The sequence below is a fragment of the Ceratotherium simum genome, chromosome 16 (assembly GCF_057802395.1).
Source record: "Ceratotherium simum simum isolate JZ-2026a chromosome 16, ASM5780239v1, whole genome shotgun sequence".
Lineage (NCBI taxonomy): Eukaryota > Metazoa > Chordata > Mammalia > Perissodactyla > Rhinocerotidae > Ceratotherium > Ceratotherium simum.
The window spans coordinates 2,403,474-2,424,083 of NC_141915.1; the positions used below are offsets into that span (position 1 = coordinate 2,403,474).

General features: G+C 53.8%; 1 protein-coding gene, 1 long non-coding RNA gene and 3 other non-coding genes across 5 annotated transcripts in view; 1 reads left to right on the plus strand and 4 right to left on the minus strand.

Annotated features, from left to right (window-relative positions):
• LRRC75A (leucine rich repeat containing 75A) overlaps positions 1-17,136 on the plus strand; it is a 45,086-nt gene extending 27,950 nt beyond the window's left edge. The window contains exons 2-4 of the mRNA XM_004433407.3: positions 840-968; positions 12,043-12,158; positions 15,080-17,136. Coding sequence (XP_004433464.2) covers positions 840-968; positions 12,043-12,158; positions 15,080-15,620 — 786 coding nt within the window. The 3' untranslated portion in view covers positions 15,621-17,136. The remainder of the gene's footprint in view (positions 1-839; positions 969-12,042; positions 12,159-15,079) is intronic.
• An 85-nt stretch (positions 17,137-17,221) lies between these two features.
• Positions 17,222-19,650, minus strand: LOC147914860 (uncharacterized). The gene is made up of 5 exons (XR_015554611.1): positions 19,293-19,650; positions 19,016-19,063; positions 18,466-18,545; positions 17,841-17,940; positions 17,222-17,590 (listed from the first exon to the last, which is right to left on the minus strand). It is a non-coding gene; the product is annotated as an uncharacterized LOC147914860 (long non-coding RNA).
• On the minus strand, positions 17,660-17,733 carry LOC147914861 (small nucleolar RNA SNORD65). The gene has a single exon (XR_015554820.1). It is a non-coding gene; the product is annotated as a small nucleolar RNA SNORD65 (small nucleolar RNA).
• On the minus strand, positions 18,629-18,699 carry LOC147914862 (small nucleolar RNA SNORD49). The gene has a single exon (XR_015554807.1). It is a non-coding gene; the product is annotated as a small nucleolar RNA SNORD49 (small nucleolar RNA).
• LOC147914863 (small nucleolar RNA SNORD49) lies at positions 19,140-19,210 on the minus strand. Its single transcript, XR_015554808.1, has one exon. It is a non-coding gene; the product is annotated as a small nucleolar RNA SNORD49 (small nucleolar RNA).
• Positions 19,651-20,610: the final 960 nt, after the last annotated feature.

Genomic DNA, 20,610 nt, shown 5'->3' on the forward strand with positions numbered 1-20,610 from the left:
TGCCCTTTCCCTGGTCTTGTGCGAGAATCTTGGGATCTTACACAGAACATTTGGAGCAGGGCCCTTGGGTCCTAATCCGCACTGGGCGCTGCTCTTGGCCAAGCCCATGGGGTCCCTTGCTGGTGGGCAGGGGTCTCTGCAGAGGCTCCTAGCTGGGGCTGTCAGTGTGTGGTGCCCCCAAACCCCTGACCCTCGTCAGGCTTGGGGAACCTCTGCCCCAGCCTCACCCAGAGCCCCTTGCCTCCATGCTCACTCGCCTGCTGTTAGGAGGACCCCACTTGATATCCTTCCTTAGGGAGCCCTGGTGGGGTTTTCTTCTGGGTGCCTGGCAACTTCTCCTTTCAGCCCCACAACTCGGAAACCCCCCAAGGCAAAGGAACACCAAGGTTGGGTCATCTATAGAAGGAGCAGTAAAAATGTCCTCAGAAGCAATAAGAAAACAAATAAATATCAATACATGATCACAAAGGAGGGGAATTTTACTATGCATGCCGTTTCCAAATTTTGCCCTGGCTGGAGAAGCAGCTATCAGCACTGTGCCAGCCCCGCTTGGCTTCATCCTCAGGGGATCCAGAGAGGCGATGGTTGGGAGGCTATCCTGGGAGAGGTCCATAAACGGGGAAGGCTGTCTCTACGGGGGCTTGTCCTGGCCCCCTGTGGGAAGTTCTGTAGATGCTTCCTTGCAGGTTGGGAAATCTTTTTGAAGGGGAGGTCCCCTCCCTTACCAGGGCTCTGGGGGAGGCTGAGCTGCCTCTAGGGGGCTGTTCGGGACATATTGGGTGGGACTCAAGGGTAGGGCGGGACCGCCCCTGACCTCTGGGCATCCTTCACTCTTGCAGGACCTAGGCATGGAGTCAACCTCGCTGGATGACGTTCTGTACCGCTACGCCAGCTTCAGGAACCTGGTGGACCCCATCACACACGACCTCATCATCAGCCTGGCCCGCTACATCCATTGCCCCAAGCCGGTAGGGCGGCTGTGGTCTAAGCCAGCCAGGTCCGGGGTGTGAGGCAGGGCCTTTCTGGGCAGAGCAGCTCAGTGCCCAGGAAGGGCTGGAGGATGAGCATCCTCATGCAAGCACTGAGGGGATGGGCCTGAGGTGCCCACCCTGTCCTGAGGCCCAGCATCCATGGCAGAGGCTGCATATGGGCACCATCAGAAGAGATTTTCTTTGGCCCCATGGGGTGGGTTAAACCTGGATTCATTGCCAACATTTAAAAATCAGAATATTTCAAAAAAAAAAAATCAGAATATTTCACACAATCCCTCTATTGAAAAATGTGAAGCTCCAGCAACATGAAGCTCTCATTTCTATAGGGCTGGAGCTGAGTAGCCACCCCTATTATGTGGGGCTAGGGCCACCATGTACAGTTGTGTAGGTTGCACCCTGCACAAAGACTTGTAAACACAGAGGTGGCATGGGGTGGGAGGTGAGGGGTGGGAGACAGTTCAAATCCAGCCCTCTCTCTGCCCACCAAGCCATGGGCACTGGTGCAAGACTGTGTCCACCTAGAGGTAGACTTTTTCTCATTTGCACAAAGGTCTCATATAAGTCTAGCAGTGATCCAGCATGGTGCTCTCCAGTTTGCCTCAGTCCCCACCACTCCCAGTTGTCTTTCTCTCTGAGGCTGTGTCATTTTACACCCATCCACTTCACTCAGGTCTACTTCCTGCCTGGCTGCTGGAGCTGAGAAGGAAAAGCTCCAGGGCTCTCCGGGCTCCACAGGCACTGCTCTGCCCCTTCTGGATGGGAGGATCTGCCCCTCTTCTTGCTGGCTCCAGGGTCCAGGCTGGCTTACCCAGAGCTGCCCATGGGGACCTTGGCGGGGAAGGAGAGGGCCAGGGTGGGGCAGCTCCACACTTGAGCTTTTCTCTCTGTTTTGGTGTCTTTACTCCCATTATTCAATTTCCAGCAGCTTCCAAAAGAAGCACTTCTTCTGGCAGGGGCAAGAAGCCAGAGCAGGACGGAGGAGTGAGGGAAGCTTCTGCTCTGAGTAGGATCTAGAATAAGAGGGAGCAGGTGGTTCCCAAGCCCACCCCTCACTTGGCGCAGACTTTAACATGGTCGCCCAGGGTGCTGGCCCCGTGCTCTGGGGCTGAGCCTCTGTGCGGGGCTCTCTGGGGCCGAGGCTCTGAGGAGGGTTAGCTGTGGAGGGCTGGGCCAGTCGGGAGCAGGTTGGTGGTGGATGCAGCAGAAGGCGGGGATGCTGGGCTCAAATGTGCGACGGCAAGAAGCCAGTGATGAGGGTTGGTGGCCTGGGACCCTCAAGGCATGGGGAAGAGGAGCCAGTGTCAGGAGCCACAGAAACCGGCTGGAGCTGGACCCACCCTCGCTTCTCATTCAGCTTACACCTGGCTCAGCCTGGGCAAGCTGAGACCGAGCCTATAGGAAGCCCTGCAGGTGCCAGACCCCGGCCTTTCCTAGAGCATGAATTGAGTTGCCCCCAGGTGAGAGGGGTGATAGAGTTTAGGGCACTCAAAGCAGCGAGAATATTTTATGCCCAATTTAGTGTCAATTTAGTGTCGAGGAAGACGAAGTTTGGGTAATGAAGTGATCTGAGAAAGGTCACATCCCAGGCCAGAAGCCCAGGTGTGGTTTGGGCCCCAGTGCTGCACAGGGTGCAGGCCAGTGCTCAGGGGCTAGCTCTGGGCCATCAGTGCTCACGTGGGGTTCGCAGGGCTGCGCAGGTGGGGGGTGGGGGGCCTGTGTGCGAGCAGCTCGAGCACCCGCCTCCCTCCCCACAGGAAGGGCCTGCAGGGGGTTACCTGCCCGTGTCGGACCCCAGGAGACAGGACAGGGCCAAGAAGGAGAGGAGGGCCAAGGGACCCTGCCCTGCGATCCATCCTTTCCGTCTGGGTGGGGACCAGAGGGCCATACGTAGCTTGTCTCAGCTCAGGCTGCTGTAACAAATTACCACAGATGTGGTGGCTTATAAACAACAGAAATTTATTTCTCACAGTTCTGGAAGCTGGAAGTCCAAGAGCAGGGTGCCAGCGTGGTTGGGCTCTGGTGAGAGCCCTCCTCCTGGTTTGCAGATGGCCGCCTTCTCACTGTGGCCTCACATGGCAGAAGGAAAGAGAGCTAGCTCTCTGGCCTCTTCTGAACCCTCATGACCTCATCTAATCCTAATCACCTCCCAAAGGCCCCACCTCCTGACACCATCACATTGAGATTGAGGTTCAACATATGAATCTGGGGAGACATTCAGTCCATTGCACAGTGTAACCTTTCTCAGGTCACTTAATTAGCTGAACTTCAGGGGCCAGCCCTGTGGCTTAGCGGTTAAGTGTGCTCGCTACACTACTGGCAGCCCGGGTTCGGATCCCGGGTGCACACTGACGCACCGCTTCTCCGGCCATGCTGAGGCCGCATCCCACATACAGCAACTAGCAGGATGTGCAACTATAACATACAACTGTCTACTGGGGCTTTGGGGAGAAAAAGGGAAAACAATAAAAGGAGGAGGATTGGCAATAGATGTTAGCTCAGGGCTGATCTTCCTCACCAAAAAAAAAAAAAAATAGCTGAACTTCATTTTCCTCAGCTCTAAAGTGAACATAACAATACTCTCTCCTGTAGAGCTGCTTTGAAAGTTCAGTGAGATGATTTACGAGAAGCACTGGTGTGTGCCTGTCACCGCTGAGTGCCCTATGCGCAGAGGCCAAGGTGGAACTAATCAGTGAGCACCAGCCACATGCCACGCAGGTGCTCAGACCTAGCAGGTCAGCTGTGGGACACGGAGGAAAGGAAGACACAGCCCCGGGCCTCGGGCCCCGGACCCTGTGGGCTCAGAGTTTTGGACAATAATGGGCTGGCCTCCGACCCAGATTTCCAGAGCCAGCCAGAGTATGGTCAGCCGTGCTGGAGGCCCGGGGGCCTGGCCTGTCCTCTACCCATACCCAAGGCCATGTGGCAGGAGAGGCCCTTTTGAAGGACTCTCTCAGCTGTGGCTGAGGCTGTAGTCGGAGGTCCTGGCTATGGGGTCCCCAAGCTGGTGATAGGGGCAGGCCCTGCACCCACCCCAGCAACCTTAGCTGGCTCAGGGCTGGCCAAGACGTCTGCTCTTAGCTCTTTCATCTGAGAATTTCAGACCAGCCCAAGTGTGGGCCTAGACGTCATAGACAGAGATGTCAAGACCATCAGCTATGTGGGGGGATGAGGGGGTCTCCCTCAGCTTGAGATGGGGTGAAGAAAATGACCCTCTCTGGTCCAATCTCAGGGTGAAGTATCCACAAGACAGATAACCTTCCCACTGCTATGATGACCACCTCGAATGAATCCCATCTATTTTTTCAACCTGCCAAACACCAAAAACCCTCTCCTGTGTCCCAGCAGAGTGTGGGCCAAGGCCCTAGAAAGAGGTGGGTCTGTGCCTGCCCCAAGAAGGAGGGACAGGCCCATGACTGTGTATTGATGAACCCCAAGTCTATATCTGCAGCCTGGCTTCAAATTCTAAAGTCACCCACCTCTGGGACATTTCCACCCGAGTGTCCCTCAACTCACCACCCCTCCCCTACCCAAAACTCATTCCACTTTTAGCACCCATCATCTGTCAGGAAACTTTAGAGACTCTTTCCTTCCCTGCACCCCAGCCCCACCCCAGCACATTCATTCCATCATGTCTACAGTCAGGTTCCCCACAAGCAGACACTAAAATGAGGGTGTGCGTACAGTGATTGTTGAGGAAGTCTCCCGGGGAAACCAGGTGAGCTCGGGCGCGTCCTGCGGAGGGCGGGCAGCTTCCACGTGGTCCCTGGGGTACTCTGTGTAAGCTTCTCCACAGGGTTGTCTCCACCCGAGGCGGAAGGGCTAGGCTTGCCAACTCCTGCTCTGGTCAAAATGGAGGCAGCCCAGGGGATGAATTCGCAGCAGTTCTGTCTCCCTGAGCTTGCCTGAGGGAGGCTGCTGCAAAGCAGAACTGGTGCCAGCTCTCCAGGCAGAAGCACATCCCAGAAGAGAGGTGCACAAAATCGGGAAAAGGGGATCCAAGGGGATTCGGACGGAGCACCGCGGGACAGTCAGCAAGTCCTGACAATCCTAGCTCCCTAATGTGTCCAGGCCATCTCCACGGCCTTCCTAGTTCCAGCCACATCCTCCTCCTCCAGGGCTACTAACTGGACTCTGGGCCTCCCCTCCTGCCTCCCTGCCCTCTATACTCTGGGAGCAGCCAGAGAGCAATCTGCAAAGGTAAATTGGATCATTTGTGTACCTCTCTGGAAAACCTTCCACGTGCTGTTGAGTTGTAGTTTAAAACCTAAACTCCTTCTCTGGCCCTGCCTGAATCTCCCATCTCATCTTATCATCTCATCTCATCTCTCCCACTCTCCACACTGCTCGCTCCCCCTCCAGCCACGTGGGCCTCCTCTCTGTTCCCAGAGCATCCAGATCCTCTCCTACCTTAGGGACTTTGCTACCTCCTCTGTCTGAGCTTCCCTCTCCTCCTTTCAGACTCAGCTGAAAGGTCACCTCTCAGAGGCCTTTGACCACGGAGGTCTCCGGATCAGCCTCTGTCTCACGCCCTGTTTATTTCTTCATTTATTTCTTCATTTCACTCCCTGGTCTCTGAAATTATCTTGCTTATTTATTTGTTGGCTAACTTATGGTCTGCTTTCCCCACTAGAATATAAACTCCAAAGGCGCAAAAGATGGCGTCTGTCTTGTTCACGGTTATGTCCTGCACCAGGCAGGGGAAGCAGGCGACCCTTTCCATTGTGAATTTTTAAGAGAGTTTAATAAGGGACTATTTCTAGGGTTGTGGGCAAGATTAAGGAAATGAACAGGGGACGCTGAGACACCCAGAGACTCGCAGCAGCAGGAAGTTGTTACTACAGAAGGGGCTCCGGGCGGAAGCCGTGTTGCTGGAGCCGGGATGAGAATGCCTCTTCCAGAACTGTGTTGTATTTTCTATTGCTGCATAACAAATTACCCCAAGCCTTAGTGGCTTCAAACAACAGACATTTATCTTTGTACAGTCTCTGTAGATCAGGAATTCTGGAGCAGCTTAGCTAAGTAGTTCTAGCTTACGGTCTCAAGACACTGGCCGAGGCTGCAAGTATCTGCAGGCTTGACAGAGGCTGGCAGGCCCACCTCCAGGATGCCACATCCATGGTTGTTGGCAGGAGGCCTCAGTTTCTTGCCATGTGCGCCTGTCCATAGGACTCACATCATAGCAGGTGGCTTATCCCAGAGCGGGCGCTCCAAGAGAGAGCAAGGCAGAAGCCACAATATCTTTTATGACCTAGCCTCAGAAGTCACACACCATCGCTGCTGCCATATTCTATTGATGGCCCAGATCAGCCCTGACACATTGTGGAGGGAGACTACACAAGGGCACAATACCAGGCGGCCAGGGTCAGTGGGGGCCGTCTTGGAGGGTGGCTCCCCCACATGCTGAAGCAGAGAAAGAATGAGAAGAATAAACCCCTCGCCCCTTCTCTGCTTCTGCCCTCTGATCTCGTTCTAATTGCTCCCATTAGCTGAACCCACCTGGAAGCCAGTGGCAAGAGGGCTGGGAGATGCTGTCTGTAGAGCTCAGCCTTCCAAGCACAGAGAAGAGCAGAGAATGAACTAGCAGAGAGGGAGTAAATGGAAAACCCAGCACACAGTCGCAGTATCTGGAGCAGCGTCCTGCTGGTAGTAGGCAGGGCAGTCAATATTTGATGAATGAATGAATTTACGAACTAGGGAAGCCTTTGGGTGCAGAGCAGTGGAGGGCTATGCCTGCTTGGGTCCTGGGGGCAGCATACAAAGGTGCCTGGGGAAGTGAAGGTGGCAGGTGGGCGTCACCATCTGACAGTTGAGAGATGGAGCAGTGTGTGGGGTGGGGGTGGTGCTGAGACCGCCTCCTAGAGGGGCCTGCAGGTCTGCCTCAAGCGCCTTCCCTGACAGGTCAGTGCGAGTCCCTCAAACAGATTATTCTCCAGGGCCTGCGGTCAGCAGCACAAGGCGGTCTGGAGGCTGCTGCTTGGACCCGCGCTCTGCCCTGCGGTGCCGAGTCACCCCGACTTGCGCCATGCGTCCCTCCCTCCTTCTTCCTTTTCCACAGTGGGAGGAAGAGCTGCAGAAAGTTGATTCCACAAACTGCCTTTGAGCTTCTGGTGTGGGTTAGGACTCTGGTGCAGGTAACAGAAGCCCACTGGGGCTGCCTCAAGCCAGGAAGAGCATTTATCCTTCTGATACTGAAGGGTCTTGTGGGGACCAAAGGAAGCCCAGCTTGAGGCGCTAGAACCGCAGGGAGACACAGTGCAGGCATCTCTCCCTCTCTGCTCTCTGCTCCCCTCGCTTCACTCTCCATTCCCTTTCCCACGCCACAGGGCAGGAAATAGGGCTGCCCGGGGCTCCTCAGTTTACTTGTCATGGTTCATCCTTGGGAGGAGTTGGGGGTGTGTCTCCGTCTCAGGTTGGGAGTCCCAGGAAAAGGCTGATTGGCTGCGCTCTGCAGGTGCCCGTGGGGTCTGGTTGCACAAAAGGACTGCTGGGCCACACCACTTGGAGAAGAAAGTTCCCAGAGGAGAGGGGCCAGCGGACCATCCGAGCGCTGGGTGCAGGGCCCACGTAACATCCGGTGCCTGTCGTCGAAGCCCTGGCCAAAGGGCACTTGGCTGCTCTGTACCTGGGAGGCAGCTGTTTTTCTACTCTGAAACCGCACAGAAACGGCACTTCCTCCTCCTTTCCCCACCTTCTCTTACTCCTCCCCGTCTGGGCCAGTCCTGCTTAGCCCTGGTCTCTGTAGGAGGAAGGTCTGCAGAGGGCTTCAGAAAGTGATGGAGTTGGGAAAAAATTAGATGGGCTTGCTTAAGGCTGTTCTGGTTGCAAAGGACAGAAACACCTTGAACTAACCTAAGTGAAAGCTTTGTCACCAGGAGGGCGGAGCAGAGCACAAGGCGGGTTGGCAGGTCAGGAGTGCCAGCCTCAGAGCCGCACTGAGGTTTGGATCCTGATTCCTTAAGTTGCGTGGCTTGCCAGTCTATTCAGCTTCTTTATGCCTCAGTTCCCTCGTTTGTAAAGTGGGGGTGATAGTAGCGCCTGTCTCCTAGGATTATTGTGGGTTACAGGACTGTGATGAGCTCATGCATGCAACGCACAGGGGCCATGCCTAACGTCCAGGAGATGCTCTGCATGTGAGCTGTTGTTAACTTAGTCCAGACAAGCGGAGGGGGCTCTCACTTCTGGGAGGACGTTAGCTCACGTTTGGTCTCAAGTCAGCTCTGGTAGGTGACCATATCTATTGTCCCTGTTTGGCGGATGAGGAAACAGGCTCAATCCGTCTCCCAGGTGGGGGCCCCAGTGCCTGCTCAGCCTGTGCCTCACCCTGCGCACGGCTTCCCCCTTGCGGCAGTGCCAGCGCACTGCTTTGCTGCCTCTTTTCTTCTTGGTTTCTCCCTTTAAGGCCCAGCTGCCCAGGCCTAGAAGGTGGAGGGAGAGTCCCTGGCCCTGATTTTGGAAACCCTGGGAAGTGGCTGGAGGAGGAGCTGGAGCTGAGGGGCTCAGTTCTCAGCTTTGGAGCAGGTGCTGTGGGAGACTGGCAATGTTCTGTCCCGGGGTGGTCCCAGGAGTGATGGTGGGCAGACCACTGGATCCCACCCTCTGGTCCTTGTCTTTAAAGTGTGTCCACCTTGGCAGCACAGGGGGACCACGGGGGAGCTTTTAAAAATCCCTGTGCCTGAGCTGCCCACCCCATTGCTGGGGGTGGCCCAGGCAGCGGCATTTTTTAAAGCTCCCCCCACCCCGATTCCTGCATGCAAGAGTCCCAGGTGGACAGCCGCTCTCTATGGGCTGTCCCATTCTGCCTGTGGCATCCAAAGTTGGCCTTCACCCCAGCCCCACCATGACCGCCCCTCCTTGAGCCTGTGCTGGCCCAGGCCTCTTCACTGGAGTCCACCCTTCTCCTTGGTGCCTATGGCTCCGCTCTCTCCTGCTTCTCTGACTGTGCCTTCTCCACCCCTTCGTGTGCCGTGTGTCCTCCTTCTGCCCCTACGATGTTGCAGCTGTTCCCTTTGCCTTCCTCCTCAGCTCATTCCCCACTCAGGCCAGGGGGTTTAACCAGATGCTGATGAACGTGTCCAGCTCAGACCTGTCTTGAGCCCCAGCCCCATAAATCCAATTGCATCTCCCAGCTGGAGGTCCCACAGGCCCCTCAAACTCCACATGGCCCCAAATGAGCTGGTCGTTCCCTTGTCCTACCTTTCCATCCCCTTCTCCTCTGCAGCCCCTTGCCTTCTGCTCAAGGCAAGCCCAAGGTCCCAGCCCAAAGCCTAGAGCCCTCCTCATCCCCTCCCTGCCCACACCCTCTCCATTCTGTGCACTGTCAGTCGAGTGTGGTGGCCTCCACCTCTTTCAGCCCTGTCCTCAGGCCTGGCCCTGAGTCACCCTCTCTGCCTACAGTCCCCCCTTTCTCCATCTCCCAGTCAGAGGGATGGTCCCAAAATGCAAATGTGATCCTACCGTTCCCCACCCCCCAGCAACTCCCCTGCCACCCCCATGATGGAGCCCCTGCCAACTTCACCACCTGCTTCCCGTCACACACCCCCACCTGACTAGGCTCAGCAAGAAACTAAGTCTAGGAATCAGAATATATCAACTCCAGGTGTTGCAAATGCAATTGCCTGGACTGACACGTGACATTCATTTCTCTCTCGACAGGCTTAGGCAATAGGAAGATGAGTTCATGGAGAACTAGAGACCAGAGGTTTCGTCTAAACCGATCCTACTCAGTCTCGGGCCTTCCTTTGTCTCCTGGATCCCTGCTCAGATGCTTCATCTCTTTAGTCACTCAACCTCCCTCTTCCTTCCTCCTCTCTCATCTCCCTCCCTCAGTCTCCTTCTCTTGCCTTTCTATCAGCCCTAGCCCCTGGCCCTCTGAGCTTCAGTTTCTTCCTCTGTAAAATGGGGGTAAGGAAAGCATTTACTGCTCTAGGGTGTTGTGGGAATTCCGTAAAGTCCTAGCATAATGTCGATGTGCAATAATCCAGGTGACAGACAATAGTGACTTGGACCAAAGTGGTGGCTGTGGAGGTGGTGAGGTGGTCAGGCCCTAGATTATCATCTGCTACATGTCTGTAACACCCCCCACACACACCCAAGCCCTTGCACAAGTTGTTTCCTGCTCACTCAGAGATGCCTCGTGTTTCCTTTCTCCATCCAAAAATCACTAACTCATCACCCCGTAAAAGCTCATCTCAGATCCGAGCCTGGGTGGCAGCAATCTTCCTTCTTTACCCTGCCCAAGTTCCGTGTGTCTGTACTGCTCTTATACAGCACAGTATGTATTTAGCGAGCATTCCTGGAGAGCTTACTATGTGCTATGTTTCACAAGTAGTTACTCTTCATCCTCACAAAATGCCTTGTGAGGTTGGTACTGTTATCTCTTCACAGACGAGGGCTGGAGGCAGAGGGGTCAAGTAACTTGCTCAAGGTCACACAGGAGGTGACAAAGAGAGGATTTAAATCCACACTCTTTGGCTCCAAGTCCATGCTCTTAACTACTCAACATGCTGCTCCTCCATTAGCAGAGTGGTGGTGATGATGATGATGATGGTGGTGATGATGGTGATGATCAAGCTGGCCTTTACTGAGTGCTCACTCTGTGCCAGACACTGCTGAGCACTGGACGTGGGTTGACGGTTGAACCTCACCACGTCTGTGTCGCTATCCGCGTGTGGCTTTGCATCTGAGCCCTGGCACTTGCTGGCTACTCACTTGCCCAGGGCTCTTGGCCACTCACTCGCCCAGGGCTCAGTGACTGTTGAATTGGCTTCCCTTGGGGTGGAGTTGGAGTCCCTCTAGTCTCTCTCTGCTGCACCCTTTAACCCAGAGTATTAGTTTGCTAGGGCTGCCCTAATGAAATACCACTTAAACAACAGAAATTTATTTCCTCACAGTTCTAGAGGGTGGAAGTCCAAGATCAAGGGTTGGTTTCTTCTGAAGCCTCTCCTTGCTTGTAGATGGCTGTCTTCTGTGTCCTCACATGGTCTTTCCTCTGTACATGTCACTGTCCTATTCTCTTCTCATGAGGACACCAGTCATATTGGATTAGGGCCCACCCCAATGACCTCATTCTACCTTAATTACTCTGTGGAGGCCCTATCTCCGAATACGGTCACATCCTGAGGTATTGGGGATTGGGACTTAAGAATTCTGGGGGGAGGGCCGGCCCCGTGGCGTAGTGGTTAAGTGCGCGTGCTCCGCTGCTGGCAGCGTGGGTTCGGATCCCGGGCACACACCGATGCACCACTTGTCAGGCCATGCTGTGGCGGCGTCCCATATAAAAAAAAAGTAGAGGAAGATGGGCACAGATGTTAGCCCAGGGCCAGTCTTCCTCAGCAAAAAGAGGAGGATTGGCATGGTTGTTAGCTCAGAGCTGATCTTCCTCCCCAAAAAAAAAAAAAAAGAATTCTGGGGGGACGCAATTCAGGCCATAACATCGAGGGTTTCAAACTCAAATGCTTACGGGCCAGACAAGTAACACAGATGAATGAACTGGGCTAGGAAAGACTTTGGCCCTCTCATTATTTTATTTTCCCCCTTTTGACATGGGTAAAAGAGACATGGTAAAAATATTTCACTTTCCCCTTTACTATGTGAAGTACAAGAGCCAGGACATTTGTTCGTGGTGGATCCTCAACTCCTAGAACAAGTGCCTGGCGCCTAGTAGTGCTCAGTAAATGTTCGTTGAGCGAGTGCATGAGCAGAATGGCCCTGGAGGCTGGGGAGTGGCAGGGACCGTAGTGAATTCTGGCTAAGGGGTCAGCTGACACTCAGCTCCAGTCAATTGTTGTCAGATCGCCTGGCATCAGATTTTTATATGAATTTCATTTTTTCAACCATAGCAGCTAATTCACAGAAACTAAAACCATTGTGCAGATCAGTTTGCAGCCACTGCTCTCTAAGGGCACCCAGCTTGAGCCAGCAGAGCAGGCCTCCCCCGGCTCTGCCTGGGGTGCATGCTCTTCCCGTGGAGACAGGAAGCTGGAGGTGGGGGTCTGGGCTCCCCTGCCTGCTCCAGAGACTCAGGGCCCGATGCCTGTGGTTGCCTCTGCAGGAAGGCGATGCGCTGGGCGCCATGGAGAAGCTGTGCCGGCAGCTGACGTACCACCTCAGTCCCCACTCCCAGTGGAGGCGGCACCGGGGGCTGGTCAAGAGGAAGCCGCAGGCCTGGTGAGTCGCGGTTGCCTGAGGTGGGTCTGCGCTGGCCAGCCCGCCTCCTCCCCCTGCCAGCCTCCTTCTACAAGGGCAGCCCAAAGCAAGTCTGTGCCAGGCTGGGCGTGCAGTGCACAGTACCCCCTCCCAGGGCAGGGGGGTGAAGGAAAGAGCTGGAACCAGAGGGGGTTGTCTTGGAAGGCTGCCTGAAGGAGGTGAGATGGAAGAATTCAAGGGCTGGGGAAAGCAGCCAGGAGGACATTCCAGGTGGGTGTCAGCCAGGAGAGAAGCTGGAGGCAGGGCCCTGGTCTGAGTTGAGAGCTGGAGAGTGTGGGCCCATTCAGATGGGGTGGGTGGGGAGAGGGTCGTGAGGAGTTTCTAATTCCTGGTGTGCTGAATGTGAGCACTCCCACTGAACCCCCCAGTTCTCCTGAATGTCCCCTAGGGGCACCCAGACCCCTGCTATGTCCCTGGCCCATGCAGCAGTGAGGACCCTCAGGGCCCCCTGAAGATTGGGGGGTGGGGGCACACGGGACACAGAACCTGTGGGCCAAGACAGTACCATAGGAAGCAAGTGGAAAGGAGCCTGGAAGGAAGGCTTTCTGGAGGAGGAGGCAGCCCTGCCTTTCTTGCAAATGCCCAGGGGGCTGAGTGGCTTTGTTCTGAAAGACTGGCCCGGTCTCCATGCTGCTGGTGGCGCACCCTTCCAGGTGCTGAGACCGGGGAGGCCCCCCACCCGACAAGAAAGAGCTCTAGGTCCTCCTTCCCTTCCGGACACCCAACCCCCAAAGCCTGGAGAGGAGACGGATCCCAGAAAGACTTTCCTAGGTGGAGGAAGAGTGTGAGGTTCTCACAGCGCTAGCCAAAGAGTGGGGCTCCACCTGCACTGAAGGCAGGGCCCACGTATGGGGACAGAGCAGGACAGGAGGGAAGGGCCCATGGAACCTGGAATGCCAGGAGGAGACTGCAGGAGTTAGTTCTTTAGGATTGAAAAGCTGGAAATTTGAGCTCTGCTGGAATCTAGGGGCCTCCTCTTCTGTCTCCCCAACACACACACACAGTCCATTCTTCACTCAGAAGCCTCACCACCTCAGGTAGCTTCCCATTACACGTGAAAGAAATCTAAACAGAACCATATGTGATGGGCCTTCAGGCTGCTCTGGTCTCTCCTCTCCCACTTTCCCTTGCCTAGCCACACAGCCTTCCTGCTGGTTCACAGACACACCAAGCTCTTTCCAGCCTCAGGGCCTTTGCACTTGCCCCCTGCTCTGCTGGAACTTTTACCAAACTTTTCTGATGGCCTGCTTTTTCTTCCAGTGCCAGCTCAAATGTTATGTCCTCACAGAAGCCTTCCCTGAGTAGCCATGCCCTCCAAGCTCCTCTCTCACTTCACTCTCACACTTGTTTGCTATCTCCCCTCTGGTAGAATGAAAACAGGGATCTTGTCCATCTTCACCACTGTGACCCCAGTGCCTAGGACAGCGCCTGGCACACAGCAGGAGCTTAACACACACTGTTCAAGGACTGAACAAGGTAGGGGACATTGCTCTTGCCATTTGACTGGCCATGATCATGCAGCTGGTTAAATGGCGGGGCTGGGCCGGCCCCGTGGCTTAGCGGTTAAGTGCGTGCGCTCCGCTGCTGGCGGCCCAGGTTTGGATCCCGGGAGCACACTGACGCGCTGCTTCTTTGGCCGTGCTGGCGCCGCGTCCCACATGCAGCAACTGGAAGGATGTGTGGCTATGACACACAACTATCTACTAGGGCTTTGGGGGGAAAATAAATAAATAAAATCTTTAAAAAAAAAAAATGGCGGGGCTGAATTCAAACCCTAGGCTCAGGCTGTTAACCACTATACTACCTATTTCCAGGTGTAACAAGCCTGCTTTATTAGTGACATTGATAAGAATAACAGCCAACACTTAAATCACACTGAACAAGTGCCAGGCAGTGTTCCAGGCACTTAGATGTCATGCCTTGAGAGCTTTACCTTCAAACTCCTTGGAGTTGCCCCCCATCAGAGGCAAGATGAGCAAATGTGGGCAGCCTTCCAGCTTCAGGAGATCCCAAGGAGAGGGACTTACCTCGTTTTGCCAAGAGGAAGTCCAAGCTGTGACCTTCAGGTGCTGATGGTTAAGGTAGGCTCTTGGAGCAGGCTGTGAGCCCCCTCTACCTTCCTCTCTCCTTCCAACGACTGGGGCCTCCGGGCTTGCCTGGGATACCTGGAAATGCAGAGCTGTGGCCCCAGAGCAAGGAGCAGGGGAAGAAAGCAGAGCAAGGGGTGGCAGGTGGCAGGCAGTGGAAGGGGGTGGACAGCACTCCGCCTACAGGAGCCAGCAGCTCCCACGAGACTCGGAGCCCCGGTGCCTTCCCTGCCTGCTGGCCTGCGGGCTCATCTGGTGGCGAAGATGGCCTTGAAAGGGGGACCTCAGAGACCTTGCGCCACTCGTGGGGAAGGAGTAAGCTCAGCCCAAGTGAGTAATAATGACAGCAGCAAATATTGATTCATCACTCACCTATACAAGGCACTGTTCTAAAGGCTTTGCATTTATTAGTTCACCTAACAACCCTGTGGTACTCAATCAGCTCCACTTCTCAGGTAAGTCACAGAGCCGCAGAGAGGTTAAGCACTAACTAAAGGTCACATGACTGGGAAGAGAAGGAGTTAAGATGCAAACTCAGGCCTTTGTGGCCCCATGTACCCTTAGTCACTACAGAAGCACTTGGGCCTTTCCCTTGTGGGTCCTCAGGCTCTGGCCAGCTGGGTCCAGCCAGGCTGAGATGTGAGGTAGGGCCAGGGAACCAGAGGTCTCTGGTTTCTCCCATCCCTGGAGTTGCAAGGCGGAGCAGAGGCCAGCTCTTTGGTGGTGGCCACTGCTGCCTCTGGGGAAAAGGCTTGCCCCACTTTCTTGAATCTTGCTTGTCCTTTCTCCCTTCAGCCTCAAGGCTGTCCTGGCCGGGAGCCCTCCAGACAACACAGTGGACCTGTCAGGCATCCCGCTGACCTCCCGAGACCTGGAGCGGGTGACCAGCTACCTGCAGCGCTGCGGGGAGCAGGTGGATAGCGTGGAGCTGGGCTTCACAGGCCTCACAGATGACATGGTCCTGCAGCTGCTGCCAGCACTCAGCACACTACCCCGCCTCACCACACTAGCGCTCAATGGCAACCGGTTGACCCGGGCCCTGCTGCGCGACCTCACCGACACCCTTAAGGACCCCAGCAAGTTTCCCAGTGTCACGTGGATCGACCTGGGCAACAATGTAGACATCTTCTCATTGCCCCAGCCCTTCCTGCTCAGCCTGCGCAAGCGCTCCCCAAAGCAGGGCCACCTACCCACCATCCTGGAGCTGGGCGAGGGCCCAGGCGGTGGGGAAGAGGCCCGGGATGGGACACTGGGCCAAGAGGACCCTGGAGGGGGCCCTCTGGCCCCTGCCAAAGACCACGAGGGCAAGGAGACTGTAGGTGCAGCCCAAACGTGATACACAAGTGGGGGACCTCACCAGGGAGCCCCTGTGGAGTAGGATGGCTGAGGCAGGCTAGGGGCTCCTACCAGGGGACTCAGGCTACCACCCAGAATTGGCCTGGGCAGCCCCACCCTTGGGAAGCCAGCATGTAGGATCTGGGAAAGGGGGATTGTGTAATACTTCTCTTTGGTCCTCTGCATTTCCTTGTCAATCCCATTATCTGCCTTTTGGCTCCTAAAGAGTCATCACTGGCTCAAAGGGCATCAGCCCCTAGCCACCCCCAGACTTGTGGGCACAGTGTACAGTTTGGAGATGCTGGAAGCTTCAGTTAATGTGAATCCTAAGAGCCTTCCCCCAGAAAAGGAGTGTGGTTCAGGTCCTACATCCACCCCAGGATTTCCCAATTCTCCATTACACTTGTTCTATTCAGAGCAGCAAACTCCAGCCAGATGCTAAATGTGCTCCTGCTTGAGGCAAGTTTTCCAACCTTTACCCTAACTTCTGGCTGAAGGCTGGTGTAGGGGTCTGGCTGCCCGAGACCCCAGGACCTAGTCCCTATCTGGACTGAAGGCTGTCTACCTCCTCGTTGTGGAGACCCAAGTCCCTGAGAACCAACTTCCCAGCCTCAGCCTTCATTTGAGGCCCACCCCTCAACCTGTGATTCCAGGGCCTGCCCAAGAGACCAGCCACCCTATACCCTTCAATATTTAGAGCATCCTAGGGTGCCTACACACAGGCACACATGCCAAGTCCCATTCACAAACCCTGCCAGAAAATCACGAGGGTTCCAGTGTTGCTCGAGAACAGGCCTGAGTGAGTTGCTTCCTTTAAAAATTCCTCCTCATGGAGTCCCTGAAATAATCCTTGATATTTTGAGCACATTTCCAAAAACCTACTAAGGAAGACTCTTATAAACCCAGGACCATTCAATGAGATTAAGAGCATTTCCCCCAGTTCCTGGCAGATGTAGTGCCTCCAAGCCAAGATGGCTGGGAGAAAGGGAAAAATAAACCCGAGGTTCCCAGAGGGAGTAAGCAAGCAAGTTTTCACCCAACCTTCCCCTTGCCCAAGGCCTACCAGTTAAAAAAAAAAAATCCCTTCTAGGCACAATAAGCCCTAGACCCAAGTCCTGACAGCAAGTCCAGGGAGACTGGAAACCAGTCTTAAGCTGGAGAAAATTGGTCCAGGCGCCCAAAGTTGGTGACCCAGACCCCTCAGGCAAATGTCAGCAATGGCTAGAGAAGCACACAGCCTGACAGGCCTCTAGCCTCATGCCAGGTAAGCGAGATGCCAACACAGCAAGGCAGCGACGCGTGGGCTAGGTTAAGAGCCGCACTATGGGACCTTGCCTGCTACTGCCAAAGGGTTTGGCTAGGCAGGTGTAGAACTTCAGGAGGTAGAGGAAGGCTATGGGAAGGGACAGAAACTGGAATCAAGTGTGTGGATGCCTTAAATGCTTTGGAATTTTTACCCTCAAAGTCTGAAGTTGTTACAGAGGGGAAAACAGCTTAGACTGACCATAGGGAAGCTGACAAGTACTAATACCTGTACTGCTACTATCCAACAGCAGTAATCAAATTTAACTTTTTCTTCAAATACACATTTTTAAGAACCAATACCAAAGACCATCCTTTATTACAGTATTAGTTTATGGTAACTGCATGGGAATATTTCAGCAAGAAATAAGTCCCCAGCTTAAAGATAACAAATTTATACAGTATTAAATAAAAAGTACAGAAGGAAGCTCCTTTTGGGCAAGGGACAAGACTAGAAAACTCATGAACTTAACAACACCAAATGTGCCTGTCCCAGGAAAAGGTTGCTAAGAACAGCCTCTCTGATACTCAACACAAGGTGAGCGTGTTTCTACATCAAATGTTGACAGCGAGGTTTTGAAGAGTCCAAATTGATGCTGGCCACCGGTCCTTGGGACTTCAAATTCTGCCCCTGCCACAGCATGGCTGACCATCGTCTGCGAAAATAACCTGCAAAGAAACTAAATGTCAATCTCACTTTCTAGTCCAAACAACAGTCATTCTCAGCATAAAAGATATCTTCAGAAAACCATAAGTTCACCACCACACAATCTGCCGGTAATTCCAGCTATTTTTAGGTGATTTCATCATTTGATATCCTTTTCTGCAAATCAATTTTTAGCAAAACTGCTTATTCATTCTACCATGCAGCGGGGGGGGGGGGGGGAGGGGGAGTGTCATTGTCCAGATCAAAGCTTACCTTTGCTTGGGCTGAGCTGCCCCCGCCCATAGCTTTAAGACTCTACTGCTGATCACCATTCTTCAGCACTCACAACATGGGGGAATGAATTAAGGCACCCCTAGACAGACAGCAGATGCCAAAAGCATAACAGTAGTCAGTTCTGATCATGACGACAGCCTCAACTACAAATTTACAAACTTAAGTCCATCCTAACAGGAATCCTTAAAAACCTACTGGAGGTGCTTTTTTGTAAATTAAGCCATGTGAGCCTACAAGTCCTAACTGGCTTCTTTGGGTATTGTAACCTCCATTCAATCACATTATTTTAACTATCACAAACCTAAAGCTATGATTTTCAAAGATGAAGAAAATTACCATCTCAGCAGATAGGCAATTTGCTCAGGATTATAAAGCTGTGAGATAAAAAGGAACTCCTGCATTTGCCTTGCACTTTGTTCCACTGCCATGAACCAAAAATACGTATCTCTGGGATACTGTCAATAAAGGTCAAGGGATATACTGATACCAGGTATTCGGTTAACCAGACCAAACTGCCAATATCTGACCCAACAGTAATTTCACATGATTCAACTTAACAGGTAGGCATACTCCATCACTAACTTCTCCACAGACCAAAGCTTACCTCATAGCAGGCCATGGCGCCTCACCCCAATACTCAGCTGTTGGTGATCACACACTGGCAACCCTTCACTAATTTGCAATCTGCGTGGATATAGAAATTAAGGGTCACAGTTCACACCAGCTTACACCTGGGCACCAGCAACTCGTGAGGACATGTTGACTGCAGTCAGCCAGGAACTGTTATCGTCAGTTATCGCTTCTGACGGCACTTCCTATTAGTGGTTTCATCAGAGCAGTCAAGCACCTCACCACTCCCTGGTACTGCTCCCGAGACCTGGACATTCATTGGAATTAAACTCCAAATGCCTTAGAAGCAGCCAGGAGACATTTGAATGGAGTTTGTTTCTGAGTATGGCTGCGGCTTAAACAGTTCTAAGCTAGGAGCAGCCATCTCCGATCTCTATTTGAGGTCCACCCTATGCAATGCGGTGGTGCGTTAATTACGTTCAATGCCTTCAAAGTGCAACTGTAAGCACCAGGCAATGTCAGTGCACTCAAGGCAACAAAAACGATAGAACTCAATTACATATTCTACCTAGACGAGGTCTTACCTCAGGGTGGGATACTGTTCCTGGTACGCTCAGCAGCGGGTCTGCCATCTGAAACACAGACCAAGACAGGCGTTTAGGGCAGATTCTGGCAGTTACATTCAACTGTCGAGGTCTCGGCGACTGCGGTCAGATAGACATAAAAGTCGTCAGTTATCGCTTCTGACGGCACTTCCTAACATTAGTATCATCAGGACAGTCAAGCACGTCTTCCTCCGAGCCCATTGCAAACCACCCCCCGCACGTGTGGCGCCCCGGGTGCAGGCAGACCCCCACTCACCCAGTTCTCTCGGGGCTGCGCAGTCCCCGCGACGGGCCCGGGTAACGGGGGCCCGGCCTTCGAGGACCTAGGCTCCCGAGACGGCGGCGGCCCTCCCGGACGCACACACACGCGGTCCATGAGCTTCGGCCCACGGCGGCCCTGCGAGACGATCCAACACCGGCCACCGCGCCGCCCCGAAGCCCACGTGGGCGCAGGCGCCGGGAGACGCGCCCTTACAGAGCCGCCCGCCGCCCTCAAAGTGAGCGTCCCGAAAACATTTTTCTACAAACTAGAGAGGTTCTAGCTCATTTACCCTCACCGCCAGCAACTAGCCCCAGATAGACACAGAGCCTACCACGCCGACAACTATAATGGAAAGGTCGCTGTAGCTGGGTTCAAGGCCCTTAAGGAACCAGAACATTCCATTCCTCATAGAAGAGAGGGTGGCACTGGCAAAGACTCACGGGAACTTCCAGCACATTTAACGTGCAGACTCCACCGCACCACCCAAGGACACCCCCTCTTATAGATCCTATGGTCTCTTCCACGGCCCGGGGAATTCTGGGTCAAGAGTTCCAGGGCGCCTGCGCGGGGGCTTGAGCGCGGTTGCAGGAATAGGGTCCCGCCTCCGCCTGTTAGCTCCCAGGTCTTGATCAAACTAGTCCTCCTCTGTGAGCTTCCGATTGCTCATCTGGTTAAGTGGAGCTATCGCACCACAGAAGGTGTTTGTGAGGATCACATGATACAACACACTTGAAACCCTGCAGAGCTTGGCACGCAGCGAGCATTCATAAATAGCAGCTGCTCCTCCCCACAACTATTTCAAAATATCCATGGAGCTTCTCAAAACCCTGCTGCACTGACAGCTCGCATCACTCCTCTTTAGAATGACTTCTAAGGAGCGAGCAGACGTCTTATCTGGATCCACTTGCTCCCCTTCTCCTCTCCTGGTTCCTCAGGACTCCTCCATCCCTGCCCCTAACTCACCAGCCATGGAAACCTCTCCTCTGAATGCTTTCCTTTCAGCATATGAGCATGCTCAGATCTTTCCGACTGAAAACATATTCAATCCATGCATACACGTTTTATAAACACACGTTACACAAAAGGAGAGCAATTCATTTTGACTGGAGAAAACTGGAAAAGATAGTGAAACAACTTTCGAGCAGGTCTTAGAATTTGAAAGATTTTATAGGGGGGGAGGGGGAGCTTCTAGCAAGAGACAAGTCAAGGGGTCAAATACACATGAGTTCCATAAGCTTGCGTGAAGAATTTAATGAAAATGCTAAGGAGAGCGTGGGAGGCAGCAGGGGTATGGGGGAAGAGGGGTCTGGAA